The 26,926-nt window shown below is 53.7% G+C and overlaps 1 protein-coding gene across 1 annotated transcript in view; it reads left to right on the top strand.

Annotated features, from left to right (window-relative positions):
* CFAP65 (cilia and flagella associated protein 65) overlaps positions 1–26,926 on the top strand; it is a gene marked incomplete at its 5' end in the record, with an annotated part of 29,228 nt that extends 2,302 nt beyond the window's left edge. The window contains 31 exons of the mRNA XM_023763361.1: positions 1,005–1,186; positions 1,591–1,693; positions 2,193–2,359; positions 2,533–2,732; positions 3,028–3,167; positions 3,692–3,914; positions 4,288–4,553; positions 4,851–5,051; positions 5,263–5,622; positions 7,266–7,403; positions 8,108–8,353; positions 8,859–9,083; positions 10,064–10,222; positions 10,424–10,574; positions 11,011–11,139; positions 12,230–12,443; positions 12,728–12,856; positions 16,848–17,024; positions 17,346–17,412; positions 17,559–17,669; positions 20,079–20,270; positions 20,366–20,524; positions 21,690–21,833; positions 22,024–22,137; positions 22,291–22,398; positions 23,849–23,893; positions 24,086–24,288; positions 24,706–24,834; positions 25,372–25,887; positions 26,553–26,684; positions 26,806–26,926. Coding sequence (XP_023619129.1) covers positions 1,005–1,186; positions 1,591–1,693; positions 2,193–2,359; positions 2,533–2,732; positions 3,028–3,167; positions 3,692–3,914; positions 4,288–4,553; positions 4,851–5,051; positions 5,263–5,622; positions 7,266–7,403; positions 8,108–8,353; positions 8,859–9,083; positions 10,064–10,222; positions 10,424–10,574; positions 11,011–11,139; positions 12,230–12,443; positions 12,728–12,856; positions 16,848–17,024; positions 17,346–17,412; positions 17,559–17,669; positions 20,079–20,270; positions 20,366–20,524; positions 21,690–21,833; positions 22,024–22,137; positions 22,291–22,398; positions 23,849–23,893; positions 24,086–24,288; positions 24,706–24,834; positions 25,372–25,887; positions 26,553–26,684; positions 26,806–26,926 — 5,451 coding nt within the window. The remainder of the gene's footprint in view (positions 1–1,004; positions 1,187–1,590; positions 1,694–2,192; positions 2,360–2,532; positions 2,733–3,027; positions 3,168–3,691; positions 3,915–4,287; positions 4,554–4,850; positions 5,052–5,262; positions 5,623–7,265; positions 7,404–8,107; positions 8,354–8,858; positions 9,084–10,063; positions 10,223–10,423; positions 10,575–11,010; positions 11,140–12,229; positions 12,444–12,727; positions 12,857–16,847; positions 17,025–17,345; positions 17,413–17,558; positions 17,670–20,078; positions 20,271–20,365; positions 20,525–21,689; positions 21,834–22,023; positions 22,138–22,290; positions 22,399–23,848; positions 23,894–24,085; positions 24,289–24,705; positions 24,835–25,371; positions 25,888–26,552; positions 26,685–26,805) is intronic.

The following is a 26,926-nucleotide window of genomic DNA, read 5'->3' as shown; positions in this document are numbered from 1 at the left end:
ATAGGTAGTTAACAAATATTTGTTGAACAGATGAATATTCCTTATGCTATATATCCTATATAATAAAAGCGTAGTATGCAAATTGTACCCTTGACTGGGAGTTGTCCAGGAGTTTGACCAGGGTGTGGGGCTGGCCAGGGGAAGGGAGGGAGGCCCTGGCTAGTGGCAGCAGCAGCAGCAGGCAGCTGGGGGAAGGGAGGAAGTACCCGGCCAGCAGCCAGCAGCTGCTAGGGACTCTGCCAGTGCTTGAATTTCATGCACTGGGCCTCTAGTAACAATATAAAATGATCCTTGGTCAAAGATAAAATGGCAATGAGTTGAGCCTTCATAGCATGACTGTGGTAGGAAGAAGCACCTGGTTCATCCTCCTTCCTCCTTGCCCCCCAGGGGGTTTCCCATCCCCCCCCTCAAATAGATAGGGATCACAGATGGGAAGTATTGCCACATGGCACCTCTAGTGTCACCAGGAGTAGTGCTTGGAGTGGCCCCAAAGTTAGGGCATGGGGTTGCAGGCAAATTGGCTCCTTCCTCTACTCCACCAGCCAGTTGAGGGAGGAGAGGGAATGGAGGAGTATCACTGTGGTCTGGATAGTGCCTGTGATATACCACTCCAGCTGGCAGAGACTTCTGTAGTAAAGGGTAGGATGGGGAGGAAGGAGGAGGAGGCAGCATCTGAGAGGCGTGGTGTCTAAGGGTGCATTGAGGCACACAAAAGGATAGCTAAGACCGCTAAGAATGCTGATGCAAGGACCAGATGAAATGGCCTACGGGAGGCTTTATGGGCAGGGTTGCCAGGAATCTAGTTGGAAAACCATTCTGGTGATCTCAGTAGAGATAATATCTGATTCCAGGGTCTGCCTGCCCCTCACCTTCTCTCTCCAGACCATCCCTCAGGGCTGGGGTATGATTCATTACTTTCTGGAGGTGGAGAGATCTTTGCCTGTACTCTGGATCTTGGAATCCTGCTCCAATAATTCGTCCTTCTGTCTCTGGCAACTGAACAGCCAACCAGCTCCAGGAACACTCAGGTGTGCTTCTCAAAGAAGGACAAAGTGAAGAAGAAGGTCATCTGGGGCATTGAGGTGGCTGAGGAGCTGCTATGGAAAGGCTGGGAACTAGGGAAGGAGATCACCAAGAACCTGGTTCTGAGAAATCTATCCTTGAAAATCCAGAAGATGAAGTACAGGTACGAGTATGAGTGGTCAGAGACCCAGCCCCTGATCCCTCAAACCCCCAAAGCAGGCACTCTTTAAAAAAAAAAAAAACTTTTAAAATGTTACATGAATTCAGAAGAGTGTATAAAACATGTGCAGTTTGAAGAATTATCGAAAGTGGAACCCATGCGACCAGATTAAGTAATGGAATAAGTGTCCAAAGCTCCTTCCATTATGTGTCCCTCCCTATTGGAACACTAGCCCTACCTATAAAGTTCTGTAAGAAGAATAGTAAAATGAGGGAGACAGGTCCTCCTGTGACAGAGCCCTGGGTGTTCCCCTTTATGGTCTCAAGGACTCAAGCCTGCTTAGCTTTCCAGGGTCTTATCACTCTGCCCTGACCCTGAAGTGTGTGTCTTCTGGTTCTCTCCTGCAGGCCCCCCAAGACCAAGTTCTTCTTCACGGCCATGCCTCAGACCATCTTCCTGAGCCCGGGCATAACCCTCACACTCCCCATCATCTTCCGGCCTCTGGAGGAGGTAAGGCTCACCATGGTGAGCAGAGGGCAGTGAGCGACACATGCACAATGACCTTGGAACTGACAGAGCAACACAGAGGCCCCTCCCCCACCACCACCATGCACACCCCTGCCAACTGCAGCAAAACTCCAGCTGGGAAAGCCCTGGAAAGCTTAGACCCTAACTTCATTAGAGCCTAAACTCATTCCAGTTGGATGCGGCTGTGTTACTATACTGGTCATCAGAAAGCCCCAGGTTCCTTGGCCTCTTCCTGCTCTCAGGATGTTCACCCTAAACATGTTGTTCCCCACAAAAGGGGCCCCATATCTTTGAGACCAAGACAATGGTAGAGCACAGATAACCAAACCTCTCCTCAGAGACTGAGATGGAAAGCCATAGCCTAGCCCACCCCTCAGTGGTTTGGGGGGATAGCCATGGGCTGGGGAGGGATGTAAGGTCCCTGAGTACTACCCAGGTACGACTGACCAGGGACTGCCCTGCCCCCACCCCCACACTGCAGAAGGAGTACATGGACCAGCTGTGGTTTGAGAAAGAAGAGGGGAAGTTCTTTGTGGACCTGAGGGCCACCCTGCCTTGCCATAATCTGATCTGCCCACCATGCCTGCAGTTGCCCATGTGTGCCATGGGGGACATGGCTGAGGCCTGGTTCTGCCTGGACAATGTAGGGTAAGGGGCTCAGAGGTGGGGAAGCAAGAGGGTACCTGGGAGAAGAGAGACTGGCCCATCTGGTGGGGAAAAAGGTAGGGGGAGTAAAGAGTGCTGCCCAGCACCTCTACCTTTCTAAAGCAGGGGCAGCGAGCATAAGGAGCCCAGTGGCTCTGACTTGCCCCACCCTCCAGGGACCTGCCTACCTTCTTCACCTGGGAGTTCTCAAGCCCATTCCAGATGCTGCCCAGCACGGGCCTGCTGCAGCCAGGTCAGGCTTGCCAGATCAAGGTGACCTTTCAGCCTCTTATGGCTATCATCTATGAAGTCCAGGCCACGTGCTGGTATGGGGAGGGCAGCAAGCAGAAGAGCAGCATCCAGCTGCAGGCTGCAGGTGAGGCTCAGCCTCTCACCTGTCCCCAGAGCCCACCTGCTGCACTGCCCTGGGTCTTAAAGCCTCCATGTGCCCCCCGACCCCACCTTCTGCCCTGGCCTGGCCCCCACGGGACCTCCACCAGCTTCTTGCCAACCCCCAGTCCTGCAAGCTTTGCCTTTTCTTTGCCTTCCTTGGTGTCATTGACCAGTGTTTCTCTGGGTTCACCTACCTTCTTTAGGGGGCTGTTCAGCTGGGGCCGCAAAGGCCCTGGTCAGTTTTTCCCCAAGACTCTCCCCCCCCAACTCTGCCTCAGGCAAATGCGCCCAGCTGCTAGTGAGCGTAAAGGGACCAGAGGACCAGGATGTCGAGGGCTTCCAGAAAGTGCTGCACTTCGGCTCTGTGGCTGTGGGCTGCACCGCCGAGAGGCAAATCAAGCTGTATAATCCATCAGTGGTATACATCCTGTGCAGGGGGGTGGGCGTGGGGGCAGGACTCAGGACCACAGGGCTGGGTGCTCCTGACACCCACCCCTGTACAGAATGTCCCCCTTTCTCTCCACACCTTTGGCTCCAAGTATCACATAACCCATGTCTATTGATACATATACAGTCTGTGTCAACATGTGTCCTCCTCTCTTCTCAGCTGGGGGACTGGGCTTCGGTATTCCCCGATCCTCCAGATCAGTCCTCAGATCAGCCCCAGGACTGTCCTGACCCCAGAACCACAGCTAGCCTTTATGGTACCTTTGGCGGGGGGAGGTACCCTTCTGGTCAGTCCCAGTACAGAGCAACAAGGAGCCTGCCCCGCCTTACTGCAGGGCCCCTTCCTTACTCCTGGTGGAAGCAGGGTCACCAAAGTTGACAAGTGAGACACAGGCTGGATGCCAGCTGCCCTGACCCCCTTGGCTAGGCACCTTGGTAATGACAGACTGCCCCACCCTGTGACCTGACCCCTCCTGTCCTCACCTGGCCCCACAGGTGAGTGCCCCCTTCAGGATTGAAGTGGCTCAAAACATGCTGCCCAAAGACCAGGCCTTCTCATGCCCCACGGCCTATGGCATCGTGCCCCCAGGAAAGAAGAAATGTGTGTCGGTGTTTTTCCATCCCAAGACCTTGGACGTCAGAACTATGGACTACGTGACTGTTATGCTCTCTGGCTGTGCCTCCCAAACCCTGGTCAAAGTCGTTGGTTTCTGTAGAGGTACTGGCAATCCCAGGACGCTGCAATTCTCTGGGGACAGGAGCAGCCCATGCTTAGGATTGGGAAATGCTGCTTGCCTGCTAAGAGCCGGCTGCCTCCTTGCCCTTCAGCCTCTGTGTCTGCTGCCCCCTGGTGGACTCAGTGAGGAATCAGTTGAGGACACCTGGAGATCATGTGCCTGCCCTCACTCCTGGGGACCTGGAGGTCTGCTCAGGCTGCTGGGCTCCCAGCCTTTCCAGCCTGGCCGCCTGTCTCCAGGCAGCACCACCTCCCATCAGTGGGACCCTTTCTGAGACACCCTTGGGGAGGCTGATAGTTCAGCCCCACCCAGGCGGCAGGGCCCACTCACAGGGACCCCATCTCCTATGCCCAGGTCCTGATGTGTCCCTGCAGCACTACTGCATCAATTTCAGCTGGATCCACCTCGGAGAGCGCTCAGAGCAGTCCCTGTGGATTGAGAACAAATCGGACTGCACGGCCCACTTCCAGTTTGCCATTGACTGCCAGGAGAGTGTCTTCAGCATCAGGCCCACCTTCGGGACCCTGGTGGGCAAGGCTCGCATGACCCTGCTCTGTGCCTTCCAGCCCACTCACCCCATCATCTACTTTCGGCGGGTGGCCTGTCTCATCCACCACCAGGTGAGTGGGGAGGGAGGGGTCAAGGAGGGGCTTCCCTGGGAGTTGGAGGGGCCAACCTGAGGCCCCATCATAAAGACAATGCTTGGTGCTCACCTCTGTTGTCTCGAACTTCTGAGGCTGTCTGCCTGGATCGTCTCCTCCAGAGCCCCAGCTTGGCTTTGGAGCCACAGTGTGGCCGGAGGCACCTGAAGTGAGCACCCCGACCCACACCCCTGGGCAAGCTCACTCAAACTGAGCCCTGACCAGCTGGTGGTGGGTGGGGGCTGAAATCCAGCTTCACGTGGACAAATGTCACAGGACCCACTGTTCCTGGACCTGATCGGGACCTGCCACTCAGACAGCACCAAGCCGGCCATCCTGAAGCCTCAGCACCTCGTTTGGTACCGCACACACCTGGCTCGGGGCCTGACGCTCTACCCCCCTGACATCCTGGGCCAGATGCTGAGCGAGAAGAAGCTGGAACAGGATAAGAATGGAGCCCTCATGATTCCCATGGAGGTTCGATGGACCCCCGTGGGCCCTGGGGGCAGGCTACCCCCCCAGATTCATGCCCCCTTCTTTAGCAATTCTTGGGCAGCCCTGTGCCTCCATAGCATGGTGGGGGTGACCTGTGCAGAGTTCTGGCAGCTTTGTCCAGAGAGAATCATACAGGTGAGGGGCATGTAGGAGGAATGCAGCTGGGCCTCCACCCGCTTGTCTCTCCCACCAGGACCTGGAGGACGTGCCGGCGCCGCAGTATCCCATCATCCCCCCCATGACTGAGTACTTCTTCGATGGCACCAAGGACTTGGCCATCTTCCCCCCGCCCGTCAGCCTGGAGCCTGTCGAGGTGGATTTTGGTGCCTGCACCGGACCTGAGGATCCCAACCCTGTCCCACTGTGCCTGGTGAACCACACCAAGGGCAGGATCACTGTGGTCTGGACACACAGGTCTAACTGCCCCTTCTGGGTGACCCCAGAAACCTGCGATGTGCCCCCGCTCAAGTCCACAGCCATGCGCCTACACTTCCACCCGCCTCACCCAAACTCTCTCTATGTGGTGGAGCTCGAAGCCTTCGCCATCTATAAGGTGTGTGCAGACACATAGGACGGGGAAGGCGGGTTCTCTGGCCCAGAGCCTGAATGGCAGGGCGGGGTCTGAGGGGTGACAGAGGGGTCCTATAGGACCTATCCTCTCTTCTCCTTGCCAGGCTCTTCTCCTTGGCTTCTTGGCTGGGAAGTAGCCTTACTGGTTTGTGTTCTCCCAGGCTCAGGGCCTGCCTTGGCTGAGGGCCTTCTTCTCTTGTGTGATTATGTCTCAGTCATGTGTGGCCTCCCACCCCCTCCAGAGGGAAATCTCAGCTGGGTCCAGCCCAGGGGGAATTCTGGTATAGGAGGAGTTGCTCCTGGCTTCTCTTCTAGTCCTTGAAGTAGGAAGTAGTCCCTCTAAAGGAGCTGGGGACAGGAACCAGGGCCTGGGGACAGAGGCGCCAGGTAATTAGGTGTGTGTGTGGGGGGGGGGGGGCTTATAGCACAGCACAGCTTCCCTTGGCCAGGAAACTCCATGCACAGGCTGACCCCAGCCCAGCCTCAGTCCCAGGCGCACATGGCTCCCTCCTCATCTCCAGTTGGTCCTGCCCTTTCTCTCCCTTCCCCTCTCAGCTCTGCCCACCTCACTGTCTCCTCACTGTCTTTCCCGGTGGCCTGGGTGGTGGGGCCCAGAGAAGACCTGAGCAGTGCAGTCAAGATTAGAGTCCTTTACCAGCCATGTGACCTGGGCAAGTGCCTTGATGTCTCTGAGCCCTGGTCTTTTCATCTATAAATGAGGTCACATCCAAACTTCCGAGAAGTCTTTCTAAAACTGAGTCTTTAATTGCCTCCATTCTAATACCTTGGCAGTGGAATGTGGAAGTCTGTAGGAATGAGGCTGTGGACACCTGCCTTGGCCGAGGCTGAGCCTGACAGATATTTCCCCCCCCTTTATTGATTTTTAGAGGGAGAGGAAGGGAGAGAGAGAGATAGAAACATCAATGATGAGAGGAAATCATTGATTGGTTGCCTCCTGCACACCCCCTACTGGGGATTGAACCTGCAAGCCAGGCATGTACCCTGACTGGGAATCAAACCAGTGACCGCTTGGTTCCCAGGTTGACACTCAACTGCTGAGCACACCAGCCGGGCAGCACGTCAGATTTTTAGGTTGCATGCCTAGCCCTGTGCTGCCCGATACAGCAGCCACCAGCCACAGGGGGCCACCAAGCACTTGAAATGTGGCCAGTCCAAGTTGAGATGTGCTTTAAGGGTAGAAGACACTCTAGATTCCAAAGACTTAGCATGAAAAGAATGTAAAATACTTCGCAAATCACATATACCGATTATATGTTGAAATAAGATTTTATTGGGTTAAATAAAACATAATCGAAATTAATTTCATGTGTTTCACTTTATTAATGTGGTTCTTAGAACCTTTAAAATTATGTCTGTGGCTCACATTTGTGGCTCTCATATTTCTATTGGCCAGTGTCTCTCTAAGCACATTTCTCCAGGATGTCCTAGGGCTGGTGTGAGGACTGAAGGGCGGTTGCTGAGTGCTCGCTCAGTGTGGGGAGCCAGGCTTGCAGCAGGAGGGGCCTGATGAGGACCCCTGCAGTGCAGGGGGGCAAGCTGGGGTGCCACACAGGGTCGGACACAGGACCCTGAGCTTGTCTGTGGATCCGCCCCCACCCCTTGCAGGTCCTGCAGAGCTTCAATAATATTGAGGAGGACTGCACTGTGTGCCCCTCCTGGTGCCTGACACTCCGGGCACAAGGCCACAGCTACTGTGCTGGCTTGGAGCACCACATCCCCCAGTATTCCCTGGACGCCCCCCAGGTGAGCATGGCCCAGCAGCAGTGGGCGGTGGACAGAGAGCCTGGCTTCTGCCATGGCCTGCAGATCCCTCTCCCTTCTCTGATGGTCTGAGAAACGCATCCCAGCACCCTCTCTAGCTGTCCCAACCTCTTCACCGCCAGTCCCTGGGGACTTTCTCCTGGGCCACGGCCCTGGAACTGAGGAGAGCCTGGGGCTTGGACAGCTGGTCCCTGCCTGCTCCATCTGAAATACACCCCTGTCCTCTCACTCGGGTTTAAAATGCTCCAGCTCCTTCGTTTGTCTGTGCCCCATTTACTGAACACCTGTCAGGGGTAGGGCACCACAGAATGAGCCCTTGCTGGGATTGCTGGGTCTTTCGCTTTCTCAAAGTGGGGTTCCCCTCGGCCTCCTGCAGGAGAATCATCTAGAAGGAGCTGCTCATCCCAGAGCTCCTGAATCAGGACCTTTGAAAGAGGGTTCTTCCAAAAGATGGTTTGAAGTTGCCCTAAAATGAAAGAACTCTTCCTTAACCTTGAGGAGGGGTCTTGGAGGCCTGTTTCCTGGGGCCAGTTCCTATGGTCACTCCGTCTCCCTGTCTGGAGGTCTCTGGAGGACTGAAGCATTTTTTGGTGCCAAGCTGTGGCCTCTCTCCATTCCCTGAGTATGTGTCAGGGGTGGGAGGGCCTGTAGATCTGAGCATGGGTCCCTCTTCTCTCGCACCCCAGCTGTTTCCTGCAGTATCTCCCAGTGAGGCCTCCTACCGCAGCCTGCTCCTCACCAACAAAGGCTCCCTGCTGCTGACCTTCAACCTGACCTCCAAGAGCAGCCCAGACATCTACCTGCGGCCCAGCTCGGGCCTCCTGGCCCCTGGGGCCCACCAGATCTTCCTCATCTGTACCTACCCCAAGGGCAACGCCTGGAAACAGCACATTTTTTACTTCCAGTTCAATTTTTGCCCCCAGTATCTCAAGGTAGGAGTCAGGGGTAGGGGCCTGGGTCCTTGGGAGTGAGCCATAGTCTGGAGTTGCTCCCTTTTCAAAGCCACATGCTGGGGTTGGCCTTTAAAGCTCACTTAAAGTAGCCAAGGGACTGCTACTCCTTCAGGAAGTGCATGGCAGGGAGGTGAGCAGCTCTCTCACCGCTCCAGGCCCCTTATGGGGTCTGGGTCAAGAAAAGGGATTCAGCGTTTCAACAGGAAGGAGCAAGGCAACACAAGACTCCTATCTGCAGGTGGTAGAAAGGGCCAGGCCAGAGAAAGGGTCTGGGGTGGTGGAACGATCAGTCCCTGAGCTCTTTCCAAGAATCATCTGGGTCAGTCCCGATCCACTCTGCCTTCGACAGAAGCTGCCCGGGCCCAGGCTGGTGGGGGGCCTTTTGCGGCCCCTTGGAGCTACCCACCCATGGCTTCCTGGACATTCAGGGGATCCAGGGCTGCAGGGTGAAGTCAGGGCACTGACCTCCCTCCTCTGGCTCCAGGAGGTGAGCATACAGAGCCGGGAGGAGCCGCTGCAGCTGAAGCTGGACACCTCCAAAAGCATCTTCTTCAAGCCCACCCGGGTGGGCTGCTCCTCCACCAGCCTCTTCACCTTCCACAACCCCTCGCGTCTGCCCCGGGAGTTTGAGTGGAGGGTCTCCCAGCAGTACCGAAAGATGCTGACCGCCCAGCCCGCCAGGGGGCTTATCCAACCCAATGAGAGCCTCGTGAGTTCCCTGCCCCACTGCCCAAGGCCATCCTCACCTCAACCATCATCTCTTACTCATGCCTCTCAAGGGCCAGGCTTACTATGTGCACTTCCCACTTGATCCATAGTCACCTCCTATTCAATCCATAGTCACCTCCCCCAGTCTGACAAGTAGATGTGATTGTTACCATTATCATCACTCCCCATTTTGTAAAGAAGAATTAAGACTTAAAGAAGAAAATCCATTCACTAAGATGATAAGTTAGGAGGTGCAGAGCTGGGACTTAAACCAGGGTTTCTGATGCCACTGCCCAGGGATGAGTTCATCCTCCTCCCATGGTCACCCAAAACTGTGAGATCACCGGGAGGTGGTTTGGAGCAGCTGGATTTGGGCCAGGAGTGAGGAAGGGGACTCCTAGAGGTCCCAGTGGCTGTCTGGAGGGGAGCACAGACTAGGAGTAGGACACCACAGAATGAGCCCTTGCTGGGATTGCCGGGGCTTTCACTTTCTCAAAGTGGGGTTCCCCTCGAGCAGGGCAACTGCACCCTCGATTATCGCCTGTTCCTAGGACCCAAGCTAGCATCCTGGTCTAGGGCCTTATAGACTAGTTGGGAGGCCAAAACAGGCCACAAACCACTAGCATGTGGTAGGGGTAGTAATCGGCAAGGCAAGAGACAGACTGTGGAGTCAGCCTTGAGAGTTCACACCCAGCTCCCATCAAGCACCCTCACCACTGTGTGACTTTGGGCAAGTTACCCCAGTTCTCTGAATCTCCAGCTTCTCATCAGAAAACGAGGCACTAAAATAGTACCACTTCCCTGGTGGGGACAAAGGATTGAGAGGCTTTGGAAAGTAACATGATATATATAGTGTGTGTAAGGTAAACACTGAGGAAGGGTTGCCATCGCTTGATGTCCTGCAATGGGACTTCAGACAGCCTGGGTGGAGAGGGGGGCGTTCCCGAAGACCCCACACAGGGAGAACCTCTGTGACAGCAGACGCTGACGTGGACCTTCAGTCCCCTGGAGGAGACCAAGTACCTGTTCCGAGTGGGGGTGTGGGTCTGGGAAGCCGGCCTGCCCTCAAACGCTAAGCCCCCCACCACCATCCACTACATTATCCGGCTGGTGGGCATGGGCATCACCAGCACCATCTCTGTGAGTGGGAGAATCCCGGTGGGTTGGGGTGGGTGCTGGGGGTCAGGGTACCCCAGGGGACCCAACTCCGAGAGGGCAGGTGATGGGAGCCCTCTGGCCTCTGGCCCATACCCCTGGAACTGCCCTTCCTTGGGGACTCAGGGGTGGGAAAGCCAGAGCTGGGGGAGCCCCCTACCCTGGCTGGCTGACTCTGGCCCTCAGGCAAAGGAGAAGGAGCTAGACTTTGGGAACGTGGTGGTGAACAACCAGCAGTCCCGGTTTCTGGTGCTCCAGAACGAAGGCAACTGCACCCTCGATTATCGCCTGTTCCTGGAGCAGCACAGCCCTGAGAGCATCAGCAACGACCCCCTTGGTACTGGCCTGGGCTGGGGCTGGGGCCAAGGAGGCGGGCGCTGGTTAAGACTGGTTAATCAGACCACGGTTTGTGGGCAGGCAAAGCAGAGCTTAAACCTTGGTGCTTCTACTTTCTAGATGCTTGGCATTGGGCTGGCCCTCTCTGAGCCTCAGCTTCCTCATCTGTAAAGTGGGGCTAATGGCAGCACCTACCTCACAGGCTGTTAGGTGGATCAAAGTATTTAGCAAGATGCCAATGACACAAAGACAGATGCCCTCTGCCTTGGTCTGGGAGGAGGGACTCTGCTCCCCATTTTCTGGCTCAGAGCCTCCTCTGCAGCCAGTGCTCTGCCAGCCCCGGGGGGATATCTGGAGAGGAGCAGGAGAGGCAGAGCCTCTCTGACCTGCACTGAGGGCCCTCTGCCCTTGACCTCACCTGGGTCATCCCTGAGCAGCTCTTCAGCTGGACCACACAGAGGGGAGCATGCCACCCTGGTCCCAGGACACCATCTGCCTGACCGCCTGTCCCAACCACCGGGCCCAGTTCTTGTGGACCATCAGTTACTCTCTCCTCTCGCACAGAGGTACCTGGGTCACCTGACACAGATTCAGGGCTTGGAGGAAAGGGTGAGGGCTATGTGAGCAGGACTTGGGTGGGGAGATGCGGAGGGTCCAGGCAGAGCTAGCTGACTAAGTGTGAGTGTCCCGGGGTGCACCTGTGGGTGTCTGGTGTGTGCCTCTCATACCAACCACCTCTGTGTGGGTGTCCGTGTATGCGACACCTGAGCCGTGGAGGTTCAGTGAGGAGGTTAGAGCTGTGCTGATTTACTGTGGGATCTCAGGCAAACCCTCAGCTGTCCTGGGCCTCAGCCACCTCCTCAGTGGAATGGAGTTGTTCCCAGCCTGCTCGGGGGCAGGGGACAGCATCCAGGGCAGCAAGAAGAGTGGCTCAGAGTGTGGACCTGAGCCAGACTGCCTGGGACTGGATCTGGCCCCTGCACTTATTAGCTATGTAATCTTAGCGGGTTGTTTAACCTCCCTGTGCCTCATTTTCCACATCCGTAAAATGGGGATAATAACAGTGCACAGGCAAGAAAAAGGAAAGCAGTACTGACTCAGGTGACCGCATGGAAGATCCTTGAAAACATGTCGAGTAAAAGAATCTGCTCACAAAAAGCCACATAGTATATGGTTCCATGTATGTGAAACATCCAGAATGGGCAAATCTATAGAAACAGTAGATTAGGAGTCATCAGAGGTGGAGGGAGGGGAGAATGGGAATGACAGCTACTGGGTTTCTTTTTGGGGTGATGGAAACGTTCTAAAATTAGATAGTGGGGATGGTTGCACAGGTCTGAATATACAAGAGAACACTGAATTGTATGCGTTAAAGGGTTAATTTTATGGCATATAAATTATGTCCAATAAAACCGATAGTAAGAATTAGTTTGAACACAAATGCGATGCACATTAAACACAGTGGTGTGTGTGAAGCACTTAGGACCGTGCCTGGTACGTGCAAGCATCAGACAAGGGCTGGCTGTCGTTTGGAAACGTCCCATAGCCTGGGGGACATCTGCTGCTCCTAACCAGGGCCCCAGGGGTCCCACACGCCCTGCCCCAGGGGAGCCGGGAGGAGAGCCCACTCCTCTCATCCACATCCCTCTCCCCCAGATAACAACATTGGGGAGAAGCGGGAGCTGTGCCGTGTCTTCCTGACGGCCGTGTACCCCTTACTCTCCGTGCTGGATGTCTGCTCCTTGGGCAGCGCTGAGGGCATCACCCCCAGGCACCTGTGGTACCTCTTCTCCCTGGACTTGCTCAACAGTTACCTGGAGCGTGACCCCACCCCCGGGGAACTCATGTACAAGGTGCCCACCAGGCACAGGTGAGCCGAACCTGGGAGGGGGTCAGGGCCTGTTGGGGATATTCTTGGAGCTTTCTGTCCACACCCTCAACACCAGGCCCTGTCCAAGAAGTGGCTCCCTAACTCCCCCCAAATCCATGCCCATCCCTAGAGGGGCCTGGAGAAGGCAGGGATCAGCTTGGCATCCTAAGTGCTGCCCAAGTCCCAGAGTCCCTAATTCCACCTGTAGGGCGATGAGTGCCAAGCCCCTGGGAGGTCCCCCTCTTTTTATTCCTGTCTCTGAGCCATTTCTCTGCTCCGCACAGCACAAGTCTAATCGCACCCGTCTACACCCCTCTGAAGCTTGACTTCAATTTTGGGGTAGCGACCATAGAGGCCCCACCCTCCGTGGTGCTCCTGGCCCTGAAGAACAGCGGAGTGGTGCCCCTGGACTGGTAGGGCTGGCGTAGGGGGTAGCTAGGTGCCTGGGGGCAGAGGGGGCAGGTGCTGGAGGCCCTCACTTGCTGCTGGTAGACCTGGCTGCCTGGCGTCTGTGAAAGCGGGCACCCCATCGATGGGCTGTGGCGGCCAGGGTGGGACTGTGGCTGCCCAGCAGGACGCAGGGCCTGTCACTGGCTGGGACATGACCACAGGCTGGGAAGTGGTGGCATCACCTGCTGGAGACGGCACCGTCATCTCAACATTTAATGAATGAGAAGCGTCCACTGAGCATCTGCTCCATGCCAGGCTCTGCTTCACAAGCCTTTTTCCTCCAAGCCTCATGCCAGCCATGTGGGAAGTCCTCCTTTGCTGACTGGTTCACAGACGGGAGGCTAAGCACTCAGCACAGCCAGGTTGAACCCCAGATTTGTCCACTCTAGGGCCCCTGTCCACTCCCCTTAGTCAGCAAGGCTTAGAACAGCTCTTGTGTACCAGGCACTGTGCTGGGCACTGGGGCACCCCTGACAGAGCCCCAGTCCAGTGAGGACAGGCCTGCATGGGGGTGAGTAGAGGGTCTCAGGTGAGGTGGGGGGAGGGGGAGAAAGACAGGGATCTGCTGCTGCCAGGGGGTCAGGGAGGGAGGTGTGACTGAGCGCAGCCCGTGGGGCTGCGGGAGGGTGGAGGCTGGCCCGGGGCAGGCTGCACTTCTCTAGTCACCCGGGGCCCAGGCCGGAGACCCGAGCCACACGCTTGGCCCTTCCTGTGCTTGGCTTTCCTCCCACTGGGGCCCGAGCTGGTGCCCAGTAAACATCCCGTTTCCACGCCAGGGCTTTTTCTTGTTCTTCCTCCCTGTCTCTGCCACGCGCCTTGATTTCCTAGTAAACTTCCTTTTGATGACTTCCAACTTTCCTTGGCTAAATGGAGGTGAGAGAGAAGTGTCCCATCTGGGTCAGGCCGGGGAGAGAGCCAGGAGTCCAGCCTGGGCGTGACAGTGGGTGGATGAGGTGGAAAATACGCAGGCAGGGCATCTGGGAGCTCAGGAACCTTCCTGCCTGAGCAGAGGGTCTTGGGGGTGTGATGCCCCTTACTCTGGCTTATCCTGCCCCTCCCTGTGGAGGTTGCTGGGGACACTGGCTCCCCAGGCGGCTCCTGCTGAGAAGGGCTGGATTCTGAGTAGCGGAGGGCTCTGGCCCTGAATGACTAAGGAAGCTTGGCAGGCAGGGCTGCCGGCCGATGGGGAAGGCCTAGGGCCCGTTTTGAGCTCTGGATCCGCCATTCACTGGCTCTTTAGTGGCCAGGAGCCAGGTCCAACGGGGCTGGGGGGCGGGGGAGGATGGGGGGGGGGGGACAGGAAAAGCGGCGCTGGCCTGTGTCCTGGCATGGAGCAGGGTATTTTGGTGGGTTGTGTGTGCATGTGTGTTTGTGTAGGAGCAAGCCAGCTCCCACTCTCTGTGGAGAGGGTCCAGGTTGCTGGAAACCGAGGCGAGAGGAAACCCAGGCAGAGTGCCCACGCGCGGGTCTGTCCGTCGGGAGATCACTGGAGGTTCAGGAAGCAGTCTATGCTTCTTCCAGGAGCCCAGGCACGGGGAACCTTCCTTGGATGGCTGGACTCTCCTAGGCTTTTTGTGTGTTGTGTTTCCCTTCCCTTCCTTAGAAGGCTATTTTTGAAAATTCTAGCTGGTCTCGGCTGAGTTTATAAAGAACAAACTGAAGGTCTTATTTTTGCCAAGACCAGCAAGAAACGGGAGTGTGGACTTGGCCTGGAGGCGGCAGCCAGCAGGACAGATGGAGTAAGAATCCCAAGGATGAGGAGAGCATGGGGGGAACAGGGAGCCACACCGTTGCCCACTCCCTTTGAGCCTTCTCCCCTGACGCCTCTGCCCTGGGTGCAGCGAATACTAGGGGCCTAGTGTTTAAGGGGAGATTCCTTACAGGGGCCGGCTAACCTTGTTTGTTTCCTGGTGCACTCGGTGGGTCATTGGCTAAATTTTCCCTGGGGCTTCCTAGGCACAGGGTCCAGGCTGGCTCTCAGATAGGAATGCAGGCGAGCCCCGGCCCTGCAGCAAGGCTCTCTGGGCAGACAAGCCTGTGGTGCAGGGTGACATGTGCAGCGCAGGAGGCCACCTCACTCCGTTTTGGACGTGAGAAAGGCTTTTCGGAGGAAGCTACAACTAAGCTAGGCCTGCAGCCTCCGGAGAAGCACAGGGAGATGCACAGAACCTTCCAACAGAGCACCTGGCTTGTCCGTGGGTAAGAGGAAAGGGCCCAGCATGACTGGAGCATTGATGAGGAGGGAGGGGAGGGCCTCAGATGTGGCGGGGTGGGGGGTGGGGGGGGATCCAGCAGGGGCCAAGGTCTAGGCCTTAGAATCCTTCTCCTTCCTAGAGTTTGGACTTCTTCCCAAGAGCATCCATGGGATGTAAACTGGGATGAAGGGCAAAGGCATCATCTACTTACCAGACCTGTCACTCTGGTCTGGGTTTAGGAGAGAGAAACGGATTAGCAGTTTGAGGCAGGGGGACAGGTGGGGAGGCTGCTACAGCCCCCAGGTGGGGGAGCCCACACTAGAGGATCAGCAGGGGAAGGGGCTCAGGATTATGTGGAGGGAGACTGGGTGAAGGCGGTGAGGGAAATGGAAGTATTGAAACTATTTGGATGACCCCCAAAATGACAAGATCTCCACTGGTCAATAACCCCCAGATAAAAATGACAAAAGCTGTTTATTCACCTGTAACAAGTCAACCGACACAAGGTGATGGGAGAAAAGTAAGAACTTCCCCTGCTCCCCTTCAAGTCTGCCCTGCTGAGGTGATGAGAGCTTCCTCCCTCAGCACTTGTACAACATACAGACCCAGCGAAAACTACAGGGTTATTCTCTCTCTCTCTCTCTCTCTCTCTCTCTCTCTCTCTCTCTCAGTAATAGCACATTTTACAAACTACTTTCTGCTCAGCATTATATCAATAACGTTCCCTTTAGCTAAATACAGATCAATACATAGATCTAGCTCATTCTTTTTAGTAGTTGCATAATATCCCATTACATGGCCATAAATTATGAAACCACTCCTCTATTGGATGACATTAGTTGTTCCCAGTGCTTTATATTTTTCCACTACAAAGGAGGTTGAATAAACATCTTTGTGTGTGTGCACGTGGTTACTTTCTCAAAATATAATTTCTGTGTCAGAGCACATATACATTTTTTATTCCAAATTCCTACCAAAAGAGGTGGCAGCAGCTTCTTCTCTCCCTACCTACTTTTGAGGGTATCTCTTCTTCCTAGACATAACAGCACTGGATGTAACTCTTCACATTTCTGATGTGAAAATATTTCAGATCAACTGGAAGGAGTTTTGATTTGCTTTTTCCAACTCCCATTGAGCCTTTTCAGATTTGTTGACCATTTTCTCTTCCCCTTGACTTCTCCCTGTTCATACATAGCCTCTGCCAGTTTGGGGCCATCTCTGTGCCAGACCTCAGGTTGTGATCTTGGCCTCCTTTGTCACTTGTTTTGTCAGCAAGTGCAGTGTCTACTTTACTACAGCACCAGGCATTTCAGGGGCATTAATCTAGGCCCACCTTTCTTCAGATTCCAGAACGCAAGTCCTGCTGGGACCTCTGTTCTCTGCCCTGTGCCCAAGCTGGACACGGTCCCTCTTGGGGGCCCGGGTTGGTACTGCTGGCATTCTTAGGAGCCTCAAATGGAGTTTTGTCACAGAAAACCCTCCAGGGTTAATGGACAACTCTAAGTGACCCACATATATAAGCAACCCCCTTGAGCCCCCAAACCCACAATGGGAGCCCGCCCAGCCTTCAATTCCCGTTTAGTCCTTGTGCAATGACATTCTACAGCAGCCACGTTTGCCCAGCCATGCATGGGACAGCTTTCCAGATGGGATGAAGCAGGGAGGGGAGGCATGCCCCTCTCCCTCCTGGGGCTCAGAGCTCCCGCCTCTCTATTCTGACTAAGAGGCTTCACCCCTCCTGCTTTGTACCCCCTCCCAGGGCCTTTCTCTTTCCAAGTGACCTGCAGATCGACCTGGAGCTATGGGCAGAGCAAACAGAGTTTGACAGCACCGAGCTGCACCACATGCGTGTGCAGGACAATTGCATATTCTCTATCAGCCCCAAGACTGGGAGCCTGAGTCCTGGGCAGGAGCAGGTGGTGGAGCTCAAATACAGGTGCTTCTTCCCGCCTCCCCTCCCTGCACCGCCCACCCTGCACTTCCAGTCCTGGAGATCCCTCCTTTCCCCTGGCTCCCGGAGAATCCTAGCCTTGCACTGTGTGATTCCAGGGTACCCTGAGCAGCCACCACCCTGGGAGGATTCTGCCTTCCCACCTACAGGGGAGGTTTAATTCCCCTCTTGTCCCTTCCCAACTCAGCAGCTTCCACATGCTCCCAGGGCAAGCCAACTCAAAGCCACTGGTGTGCTGTGATCATTTGTTCTCCCACTGGTACCAGGGCTCCCTAACTCATCCTGGACTTGTGTCCTCCCTTCCAGCCACCTGTTCATCAGCACTGATCGCCTCCCAGTGCTCTTCAAGGTGTCCCATGGCCGAGAGATCCTGGTGAGGCCCCAGCCCTGATCCTGTCATTGGACAATCAAGAGAGGAGCAGGGACTTATACCCCTAAGGAGCTGGGGTCTGGATCTCTCTGCTGGGGGCTTCACTTCCTCCCTGGGAGGGATGCTACTCATGATCTGTCTATCTCCAGATAAATTTCATAGGTGTGACAGTGAACCTGGAGCAGAAGTATGTGCACTTCACCTCCACCGTCCACCAGTTCATCCCTGTCCGGATCGGTGACACACTGCCCCCGCGCCAGGTCAGTGGTCTACATTGTCCTGCTCACCAAGAGGCCTACTTGTTGATCTATGTGTATCTGCAAAAGTTCTTGACAGGGTGACAAAGACACTGCCTTCCAGAAGCCCTCACTCTAAGAGGTGGGCCTGCAGGTTGGACCCTGAGAGACCCAAGGCAAGAGGCTTCAGTTTCCTGGTGCCCAGTGCCCAACCCTCTGCCAGGCCTCGTTCCCATGCAAAAGAAAGGTTATTATATTTGTTTCTCTAGCACAGGATTCTTCAAACCACACTGATAACCCACCCCAGATCACAAATCAATACATACATGCAAAGTGCTCTGATGATTTGTTTTATTATATTCTGTTACTTTTTTAAAAAATGCTGGACATAACCCACTAAATTGGTTTCATGACCTGTTCACTAATAGGTCTCAGCCACAGTTTAAAAATCACTGCTTTGAGAGGGATATCTTTCTGCATTGTGAATTCACCCGAAGCTATTAGGTTTTCTTTATTAGTTGGAGGGAATCGGGTTCCTTTGCTGTGAAAACATACATTGAATATCTCCAAGAGGTGGGCATAGTATTTTCCTAAGTATTTTATAGCTCTGAAATTTCCAACTGTTTAGAAGCCCTTGTGTTTCTGGGCAGGGGCTTCTGGCCATTTAGCCTAGAGCAGTGGTTCTCAACCTTCCTAATGCCTCTACCCTTTAATACAGTTCCTCATGTTGTGGTGACCTCCAATTTCATTGTTTACAAATTGAACATAATTAAAGCATAGTGATTAATCACAAAAACAATATGTAATTATATATGTGTTTTCCGATGGTCTTAGGCGACCCCTGTGAAAGGGTCGTTGGACCTCCAAAGGGGTCGCGACCCACAGGTTGAGAACTGCTGGCCTAGAGGAAGAGAAATGACAACCTGAGGTGGGGTCGCCAGCAGCAAGCTCTGTTCACTTCCCTACGTCACCCTCTACTTCACTGGCTTCCCAGAACCCCCACCTGAGGCTGAGCATGCCCAAGCTTGCAGAGGTCCAGAATCTCAAAAAGGAAGTCAAAGGCTCATGTGCCCCAGGAGAGCTTTCCAGAGCGACCAGACCACTCTCCTGTGGCCCTGAATGCAGACAATGGAAAATGCCCTCAGACATGGAGCCAGCAGACCCAGTTGTGCCTCCAACCAAACCCCACAACTGTGGGCGAGCTTCCTCTTTCATTCATGATGACAGATGATGGCCTGGACTTGCAAGAGGGCAGTGGAAAGAGAGAGAATTGAACAGATTTAATTTACATTTTGGAGGTAGAATCATTGGGACTTGCTGGGGATTGGATCTGGGAAGTAAAAAAGGGAGGGAGCCCGGCTGGTGTGGCTCAGTGGCTGAGTGTCAAACCTATGAACCAGGAGGTCACAGTTCAATTCCCAGTCAGGGCCCAGGCCCAGGTTGCAGGCTCAATCCCCAGTGTGGGGTGGGCAGGAAGAGCTGATTAATAATTCTCTATCATCATTGATGTTTCTCTCACACACTCTCTCTCTCCCGACCTCTCTGAAATCAGTAAAAAAATTTTTTTAAAAAGAGAGAGAGAGAAAGTGAGGGAAGGGGTGTATTGGCCTCCTATTTTGAGCTACTGGGAGTATGTAGTGCCATTTACTAAAAGGAGATACACTGCGGGGAGGAACAGGTTTTAGAGTGAAGAGGTTGGTTTTGGCCAAATTTGAGATGCTTGTGAGACAACCAAGAGGGGTTATCCAGTAGAAGTTGGTACAAGTCTGATGCTCAGAGGACGGTCCAGGCTAGAGAAATAAAGTCAGCATATTCAGGAGTGGGTGCTAAACAAGATGAGAGGACTGGGCCTCAGTCCAGATGAACACTTTATTCTCTCTGGCTTCTGTTTGCTCATCTCTAAAATGACTGATTGGACCAGAAGATCTCTGGTTTCTTCCAGGACGTTCTGTGATTCCCAAACTTTGAAGTTAATCCTGGGAGACCGCATGCCTTCCTTCTGCTCTCCCTTGTCTGCCTTTAAGCAGGAAGGCCTCTGGTAGCAGATGTGGAAAGTGGCAGTCGCACAGGTGACTAGAACCAGAGCCTAGAAAATGATGAAGAGTCAGGATGGTGCTTGCTTGGACAATTTCCCTAAATGCCAATACTAAGGACATGAGCTAAGTGTCCCCTTATACCTTGACAAAGGTAAGTTCAGAGCAAATAAAATGAAAATTACAGATTATCTTAAAATATCACAGCCTGAAAATACAGTTATATACTTCTTGGATGATGAAGCCAGAAGGGAAATCAGAGGTACTTAGGGGAGCTCTGGGACTGTAAGTGTGACTTATGGAGATCAATCTGCCCTCCCGCAGTGGACACAGAATCCCAGGCTCTCTGCATTGCAGCTCTGAGCCCATATGGAGGTTTCCTTATCTCCACCCCCTGCAGATATATGAGCTGTACAACGGTGGCTCGGTGCCTGTGACATATGAGGTCCAGACCGACATCCTGTTGCAGGTTCAGGCAAAAAATTTTGACCACCCCATCTTCTGCTGCCTCAACCCTGAAGGGGAGATCCAGCCAGGCACCACTGCTCAGATCTTGTGGATCTTCTCACCAATTGAGGCCAAGACCTACACAGTGAGTAGCAGCCTGGGCTAACATGGGGCTTGAAATTGGCCTCCTCAGCAGGCCTTGCTCTGACTAGTCCTTTCCCCACCCTCCTAACTTCCCAGGTGGAGGTGCCCATCCACATCCTGGGATGGCACTCAGCCAAAATCCAATTCCAGGGAGTGGGCTATGACCCCCATGCCTTGGGGGATACAGCGCCTTTCCACAATATCTCCTCATGGGACAACAGCTCCACACATTCAAGGCTGATGGCTCCTGGACAGGTAGGGGGAAGGGAGCTGGGAAGGTCTGAGGCCTAGGAGGAGCCTGAGGGCCCAGGGTGGCCAGTGCATGGGAATGGGGAGGCTGGGAAGGAAATTGTATGATGTTGAGAATGGAGAGATACAGAGGTGAAGTCTGGAACCAGACTTCCTCCAGATTTAGGAGGCAGCACCAGCTCCATGGGAGGCTTATCCTGCCACCTAGTGACCACAGGTGTTCCTGCTCAAGCCAGTCTACCCTCTTCTCTGGGCATTAGGGTGAGGTTACTAGAAGGCGTAGAAAGAAGGGGTAGATAATACCTAGGGCTCTAAGGTATTATTTTCAAACAGAACAGCCCACCCCTGGACCTAGATGGATTTTGCTGAAAGATATCTAGAGTCACTAACACTACCTTTAGTTCACATATTCCTCACTGTTGGGAGGTCTGACCCATTTATCCATCCACCCATCTATCCATCTCCTCACTGACCTGTATGCCAGTTTACTCATCCATGTATCCATCCATCCCTGCAGTTCTCCATCCATCCTTCCAGGCACCATCTAATCATTACCCGCTCCTACATCTGCCTGTCCACCCTTCCACCACTACCCTTTTGGACTCTTACTGCAGGATACGCACTATGGAGGCCCTGGGAACACAGAAAAGAGTCCGACAAAGTCCCAGCCCTGGAAGCACTCAGTCTGGACAGAGAAAAAGTGTTCCTTTCATGTGGCCTCAGTCTTCCCAGACACCCCTATAACACAGCTCCTGTTCTGTCCCCAGTGACAATAACAACAGCTGGTCACCCATTAATTTATAACCATTCTTCAGGGCCTCAAACTATTTCTTTATTTCTGTCTTCTTTAAGCGAATTCTGATTTCTCAGCCTTTCCAAGCCCATTTTAATGGTCAAAATCATAGGATTCAGAGTAAAGCTAGGTTTACCCAAGCGTCACCTGTGAGAGACCTTTGGAGAAAATATTTATGCTGTCTGAACCTTAGCAGCATATCTGTAAAATGGGAATAGCAGTAGAACCTGTATCATAGGGCTATTGGGAGGATCAAATGCATGTAAATTGCCTACCATGGTACCTGGACTGTTGAAAGCACTCAGTAATTGGTAGTGGTTGCTCTGATTATTATTTTTTCACATCCCAAAGTTGCTGTTGTGTTGTCTCCACCAATAGGATGTCTTCCTGTCCCAGTCTCACGTCTCCCTGGGAAACATTCCTGTGCAGAGCAAGTGCAGCCGCCTGCTGTTCCTTAACAACAGCTCCAAAAATGAGACAATTGTCTTTGCCTGGCAACTGAAGCCTCTAGACTTCGGGGAGGTGAGAGCCGCTTGTGTCCACAGATTCTGAACCTCCAGCAGAGTTCCAGACCTACCCCCTTGTCCCATCTCATCCCGCCCCATCCTATTCCCTCCCATCCATACATCCCATCCCACTTCATCCCATACCATCTCAGCTTGTCCCATTCCATCTCTGTGAAACTCCAGAGACTCCTTCCCCAAACCAACAGGTGTCTGTGAGCCCCATGAAAGGGAAGGTGGCTCCGGAAGAGACGATCCCATTTGTGGTAACTCTGAAGGCCTCAGTGCATGCCAGTTTCTACAGCATGGACCTGGTATGCAAGGTAGGATCAGCCCCAGAAAGAAGCTGAGTTAGAGCACAACTCCCAGCCCTATCAGATCCCCAGATCCCCAGGGTGAACCAGCTCCTGGAAGGACGGGGGCCCACAGCAAGCTGCCCAGACCTTGGTCTTCTCTTTCCTTGTCCTGTGCCGCAGGTGTACCGGCAGGACCTCCTGAAGGAGTTCCAAAAGGAACTGCAGGAGTGGCAGGATGAGAAGGTGCGGCAGGAAGTGGAGTTCACTATCACAGATAGGAAAGTGAAGGTGAGGAGGGCAGAGTGGGCCTTGAACACCATAGATATTTCTGATTGGCCTTACCAGAGATGACAGAAGTAATGATCTGAGGGGGTCTTACATGCAAAACTGGCCAGCCTGCCTTAAGAGAGTAGATTTCTTTCATTAAACTAATCATAATATCTCCCCAAGAGACTCTTTGGATACAGAAGGCTGGCTGACCATCCTGCTTCATGTAGCTAGTACTTAACAGGTGCCTTTGAAGTGCTGGGTACTAGGGACCAGAGGAAACAAGATAGAGCTCACCCTCTGATGGGAAACAGTGCAGCACGGTGGTTTCAGGTGTAGACTCAAGGAACAAGTTGCCCGGTTTGGATAATTTCTAGCTCTGTGATCTTGATCAAATTATTTAACCTCTCAGTTCCCTCAACTGTAAACCGGGGGGTAATATGACATCTGGGATTGGCTTCAAGATAATTCAGAGGTGGGGTAGAGATGAGACAAGATTGGCTGTGAGTTGCTAACTGTTGAAGTTGGGTGGTGGGTAATGGAAGATTCTTTGTATACAAATTTATATATGTCTGAAATTTCCCAAGGTTAAAAATGAAAGTTTTCCAAATATTTTAAGTGTGAGTAAAATATTATCTGCTTTGAGTGCTCTTTGGGGGATCAAATGAGTTAATACATGTAAAGTGCCTGCCCCCAGCATTCATTAAACATGCTATGAGCATTTGTCGGGGGAGACCAATGATAAACATAAGACAAAATGTATCTTGGTTCCTCCTCCAATCTCATAGCTTTCCCATGGTAGTATTCATGTTCCTTGATCACCTTTGTGTCCACCACATAGCTTCCGAGGAGGGACTGCTCCCCTCTAAAACTCTGACCTGCCCTAATCAGTTTGGCTCAGTGGATAGAACGTCGGCCTGTGGACTCAAGGGTCCCGGGTTTGATTCCAGTCAAGGGCATATACCTTGGTTGCTGGCACATACCCAGTAGGGAGTGTGCAGGAGGCAGCTGATCAATGTTTCTCTCTCATCGATGTTTCTAACTCTCTATCCTTCTCCCTTCCTCTCTGTAAAAAAAATCAATAAATTATATTTTTAAAAAATAAAGCTCTGATCCAACCGTGGAGGCAAATCATATCTTGAGGCCACAGAAGAAGGGATTTCTGCATTAAACCTTTTTTTTCTGAATTAAATCTTAATAAGAGGCTGTTTCTTTATCACACCAAACCACAAAGTTTTAGGGCACAAAGACAAGCCTTTTGGGGCAGCCTACACATATTTGGCAGCACCTCCTCTTTCCTTCAGTTGGATAACTAGATTTTCCTTGTCTTTAGGTTACACTTTCCTAAGGAAGGTTCTGGAAGAAGGTGTTTCTAGAACTTGGGCAAATTCAAGAGGGCAGCAGGTCCTGGCATTGGCTTCAGGCTTCTAGGCCTCTTGTATCCTAAGCAGGGGTCTCTTTGCTTTCACAGAAAAGGGCATATTATGAAGCCTATGAACCTGTGAGGAGGTACAAGGTAAAGCAATAAGCCCCAGGACCATCTCCTTGGATAACTTGAGAGGGTCCTTGCTCGCTCTCAAAGATACCTCCAACCCCTGGTCCAGCCTCCTAGAAGGGTAGAGTCAAACCCCTGCATGGCCCAAAAGACCATTGGTGATGGGAGTACAGTCCTGAAGCCCCTGCCATCATTGCCTCCCTCTTCCCAAAGACGCTGCCCCCCATCAAGAAACAGCAGTCTTTCGACCCACCCACCAGCTGGAATCTTAGGATCCCAAAGGAGGAGACATCCTGGCCCTGTCCCCAGCCACCCTCGCCAGGCATGCTCTACTTGGGCCTCACTGCCCGCGCCCATGCCATCGACTACTTCCTGGACAACTTCTTCTCTGACTTTCCCCGACACTACTTGTACCGGTGAACTCTCAGGGAGTGAGGGGTCTCCTTCCTCTACTTTCTACCCCGCTCCCTCTCCAGAACAGGGGCTGCCCAGACCCAACCCTTACTGAGGGCTGGAACAGGTGCAGTGGCAGGGGTGGGGGAGATTGGGGCTAATATGGCAAGATGCCCCCATTACTGCTAAAGCCAATATGCAGAGGAGGCAAAGAGCGAGCCAGAGGCCTCCAGGGAACCCACCTAGGCTTCCCCATCCCTCCTTCCTCCCTTTCCAACTTGGAGCCTCTCCAGGTCCTGCATCAACTCTGAGGGTCGGGTTTAGTTCCCCAAATGCAGTAGCACTATGTCCTCTTGACTGGGAGGCCACCACCACTGCTTGTGCCCCCAGTCCCTGCATGGTGGCTTGTCCAGGCCACTCAATGTCATGGCTCACACCAGGATGCTGCCAAAGAGGACGTGCATTAGTGAGGAGTCAGAGGCTTCTGAGAAAGAATCCACTGACACGTGGGGCCCTGTCTCCAAGCAGAAGAAGCAGCTTTTGGTTGACTGTCTCACCACCATCATCAGGTGACTGTCCACCCCGTGGACCCTAACCCTCATTTCTCCAGCCCATTCAGTCAATTCTGAGTCCACTCACAGCTGCTGAAGTCCTAGCCCTTCCTTTCCTGGAAAATAAAATTTCCTCACAAGATCCTCCCATTGGTGGCCCCAGGCTCTCTAGGATGGTACAGCTCCAATAGAGCTGGCTGGAGGGATCATCAAGGCTGGGTCCCAAGTTCTGCCCTGTCCACGGCTGGTAGATGATGTCTAGAGCCAGTTCACATTCTCCTCGGGGTTCCTGTCCCTCATGTGTGTAACTCAGACTTCCTGGCTCTGTCTCTACCATATAATGTTCACCTCTAAGGCTCCATGGGGTCCAGAGATACCTTCCTCTAAAGAAGGATGGGGGTAGGAGCAATGGACCAAGGGCTTCCCTCCCCCACTTAGCTCCTGTTTGTGGACACAGTAGGTGAGAACCACTACTTGGGGAACACTGAAACCAAAGCCTCACAGGGAGCCACAAGGCCTCTCAGTGAGACCCTTCTCTTCCTCCCTGCCACGCAGGGGCCTGCTGGAAGATAAGACCTTCCATGAAGCCATGGACCAAAGCCTAGTGGAGCAGATTCCTTACTTTTGCCAGTTCTGGAGTGAGCAGTCAGCCAGGTTCATGGCCCAGTCCAGCAGCCTGCACGTAGGACCAGGCCTGTTTCTGTCCTCCAGCAGCTTGGAGGACAAGGAAGGCAAGGAGCAGGAGGAGGACAAATGGGAGCTGGGGGAGGAAGATGGGGAAGAGGAGGAGAAGGAAGAAGAGGAAGAGGAAGAGGAAGAGGAGGAAGAGGAAGAGGAAGAAAAGGAAGAAGAAGAGGAGAAAGAGAAGAAAGAGGAGGAAGAGAGCAGCAAGGAGGAGCCTGAGGAGGATGAAGAGATGATGAAGGAGAAGGAAGAGAAGTCGACCTGGACAGAGACTGAAACCACACAGGAGCCTTCGTCCCAGGACTCCCTGAAATGGTGGTGGCAGCAGCAGCTGAAGATCATAATGAAGGAGGAGCGAGAGCAGGATGAGAAGGTGGCCATCAGCAGGTGAGCAGCCAGACCCAGGTGAGGGTTGGGAGGAGGGCTGTGTGCAGAAGGATCCTTCCTGCAAGACAGTGGTATACTGGGGTGGCCTCCTGTGCGCGCGTCTTCCAACTCAGTGTTCAACGGTTGGAAGGGTAAGGCCTGGGTGGGAGTATTTGCAGAATGGCAATCTGAGCTTTAATTTTTTCTCCAAGACCTGCCTATGAACATTCACCATCATACCACTTCAAGGAGAGTAGTTATAGTCTTCAAGATCTCTTAAACTGGTTTCTAGAACCAGGAGAGAAGTTCCACCTCCTCTTGTACCACTTTCCCTGGGACTGCTCTGCGGTTGCTTTCTTTTGGGGTTGGGATTCCCTAGGCCCCATGTAGTCCCTTCTGTACATTCTCATTGTTGGATGCCTTTCCCCAAACGTGGCCGAGAGATGTGGACTACAATTGCCTGGGTTCGAATCACACTACTGTGCCAGCAACATAACATTTGACAACTTGGGCTCTTTAAGTGTCGGTAAACTTGGAACGAGGATGCCGCCTAGTGTTGGGAGGGTGGGGAGGTCAATGAGAATCCAGGTAGCGCACGTGGCACACGGTACAGCACCGAGGAGGCCAGCAGAGAATGTGATTGTGGTGGGTGACAGCGCTGACACCTACTCTCTGGTCCCCCGCAGGCTCCCGGCTTTCGCCAACCTGCAGGAGGCGCTGCTGGAGAACATAATCCAGAACATCCTAGTGGAGGCGAGCAGAGGGGAGGTGGTGCTCACCTCGCGGCCGCGCGTCATCGCTCTGCCGCCGCTCGGCAGGTGGGGGCACCCCGGCCAGCGCCGCGTGGACGGCAACGGAGGGGTTTGAGGGGTGGTAGGGACGGGCAGGTTTGGTCCCAAATCTCGCCCTCACCCCTACCTGGGGCTTTCTGTCTTCCAGGATTCCGACTGTAGACCTGCTGCAGGGGGCGCCCCAAACAGCCGTGCCTCGGCCGGTGCCGCCGCTCCCTGCCGACACTCTGCGGGCGCCAGCGCCCAGCCCCTTCGATTTGCTTCGATAG

Source organism: Myotis lucifugus, unplaced genomic scaffold, assembly GCF_000147115.1.
Source record: "Myotis lucifugus unplaced genomic scaffold, Myoluc2.0 scaffold_3, whole genome shotgun sequence".
Taxonomy (NCBI): Eukaryota; Metazoa; Chordata; class Mammalia; order Chiroptera; family Vespertilionidae; genus Myotis; species Myotis lucifugus.
This window is presented reverse-complemented; position numbering and strand designations above follow the sequence as displayed.